At 39.4% G+C, this 2,191-nt stretch overlaps 1 protein-coding gene across 1 annotated transcript; it reads right to left on the bottom strand.

Annotated features, from left to right (window-relative positions):
• Positions 1-242: 242 nt before the first annotated feature.
• On the bottom strand, positions 243-785 carry LOC116013216. Its single transcript, XM_031252864.1, has one exon. The coding sequence runs from the start codon at positions 783-785 to the stop codon at positions 243-245; it is 543 nt and encodes a 180-aa protein (XP_031108724.1).
• Between the last annotated feature and the right edge of the window lie 1,406 nt (positions 786-2,191).

Below are 2,191 nucleotides of genomic sequence, written 5' to 3'. Positions count from 1 at the left end.
AAATAAGGCTTTTTTTTTTAAATTAGGAACTTTTACTAGAAAATATTTCGGGGTATTACACTCTACCCCTCTTAAAAGAGTTTCGTCCTCGAAACTAAGGTTAACTACACTTTTTGGAATAGAAGTTTCAATTTGGAAAGAAATGATTCAGTATAAAGGGAAAAGGAAAGTGATTGGACTCCTAAGGATATCTTATTTAATAATCATACCCCAAATACTAAACTTTTTATCTTAAATAATCATTAAGCTTTAGGTTCTCTTTTACCTTGCTCAAACAACATAGGGTATCGCGTTCTCATTTCGCCTTCCAACTCCCATGTGGCTTCTTCCACCAAATGGTTTGACCATAACACTTTCACCAACTTTATAGACTTTCTGCGGGTATCCCGGGTCTTAGTATCCAATATTTTCACTGGTTTTTCTTCATATGATAAGTTCTCATCCAAAGTTACGTCCTCAGGTTGAAGTACATGTGATGTATCATATACGTACTTCTTTAATTGAGACACATGAAATACATTGTGCACTCGATCCATCACCGCAGGTAGCGCTAATCGGTATGCTACCTTTCCGATCCTCTCAAGGATTTCATATGGTCCAATATATCTTGGACTCGATTTTCCTTTCTTCCCGAACCGCATTACTCCTTTTGTAGGAGATATTTTTAGCCATACCTTATCACCTTCTTGAAATTCAACTGGTTGCCTTCTTCGATCAGCATAAGACTTTTGTCGGTCCTGGGCAGCTTTCATCCTTCCTCGAATCAACTTGACCTTTTCTGTCATTTCTTGAAGACATTCGAGTCCTAATGTCACAGAATTAATTGAATCTTCCCAACATAGAAGGCTTCTACACTTCTGTCCATATAAAGCTTCATACGGTGCCATTTGGATACTTGCATGATGACTATTATTGTAAGAAAACTCGATTAGATCCAAATGTTCATCCCACGATCCTTGAAAGTCCAATACACAAGCCCTTAACATATCTTCCAAGGTTTGTATAGTCCTCTCAGTCTGCCCATCAGTCATAGGATGAAAAGTAGTACTAAGTTTCAATTTTGTTCCCATAACTGCTTGCAAAGCTTTTACAAAGCAGGTATTTAAAAACCTTTATTACCCTTACTCTACATTGATACTTTACCTGCAAGCGAGTAATCAATTATAGTTTGCACAAGTAATAAATAAGCATTGAAAAACAGTCTAAGTTCTTCCCACGCACGCTCACACGCGTGTGAGAGGCGTGGAGACGGTGATGCGCGAATTTCAGCTAGGGTTGTCATTTCGGAGACTATTTATACCCCTTTGATGAATTTTCAGGGGGGGTTTCCCACAAATTTAGTTTTCCTTATCTTAGTTTTTCCTTGGAGAACTTTCTCCATTTTTCTTAGCTTTTTAGATTAGATCAATCTCCATTGTAGAAGACAACAAGCTTGGATTGAAGATCTTCTTCTCTCTAGGTGATCTCTATTTCATTTCTATAATTTTAGCTATCTTGTTCTCGGATTAAATTAGCCTTTGCTTGCATTTCATATTATGAGTAGCTAGTTTAGTCTAGGGATTTTGAACGATGTTTGTATGGGTGAGTGGATGCTGAAGGTATGGAGGGTGCTAAAACGAAGAGTCATGAACTCCCCGAGTGTCGTATCTCTCGCGGATGGCAAATTGGAGAATATACGACTTTGCTACCTTGGTTTGTTTGAATGACATTAAGATGGATCATGTGAATTTTGGTAAAAAAAGAAATATTAAGAAGGCAAAGGTTAATGAAATAAAGAGGTAAACAAAGGAAATAAAGGCGGATGGGGCTAAGATGTCATGGAGATTGGTTCAAGCATAAGGTAGAGTGTTGATTTCTTTTGAGTTACGGTTGAAGGAGCTTGGAACATTGTCCTGAGTGGCGTCACACTCAAGCTCCCAATCCTCAGTCGGTTGGGGAATTTTATCAAACACTTTGTCTACAAGTTCCCTCCGGATCTCATCTTCTCAGATTGAGAGCGGGAGATGTGGGTAGTGGGCTACATCTCTTTGCGATATCTCGCCAAAGAGATGATCCTAGACTCTTGGAGAGATCGGGGCCCTCGATCTAACAAGACCTGTAACACCCCGGCTCGGCTATACCGTACATCCAGAGTGGTTACCGCCACACCTAGACCGAACCCAATCAAATCCGGAAAGAGTCCACTCTAGAT

The sequence above is a fragment of the Ipomoea triloba genome, chromosome 3 (assembly GCF_003576645.1).
Source record: "Ipomoea triloba cultivar NCNSP0323 chromosome 3, ASM357664v1".
NCBI lineage: Eukaryota > Viridiplantae > Streptophyta > Magnoliopsida > Solanales > Convolvulaceae > Ipomoea > Ipomoea triloba.
This window is presented reverse-complemented; position numbering and strand designations above follow the sequence as displayed.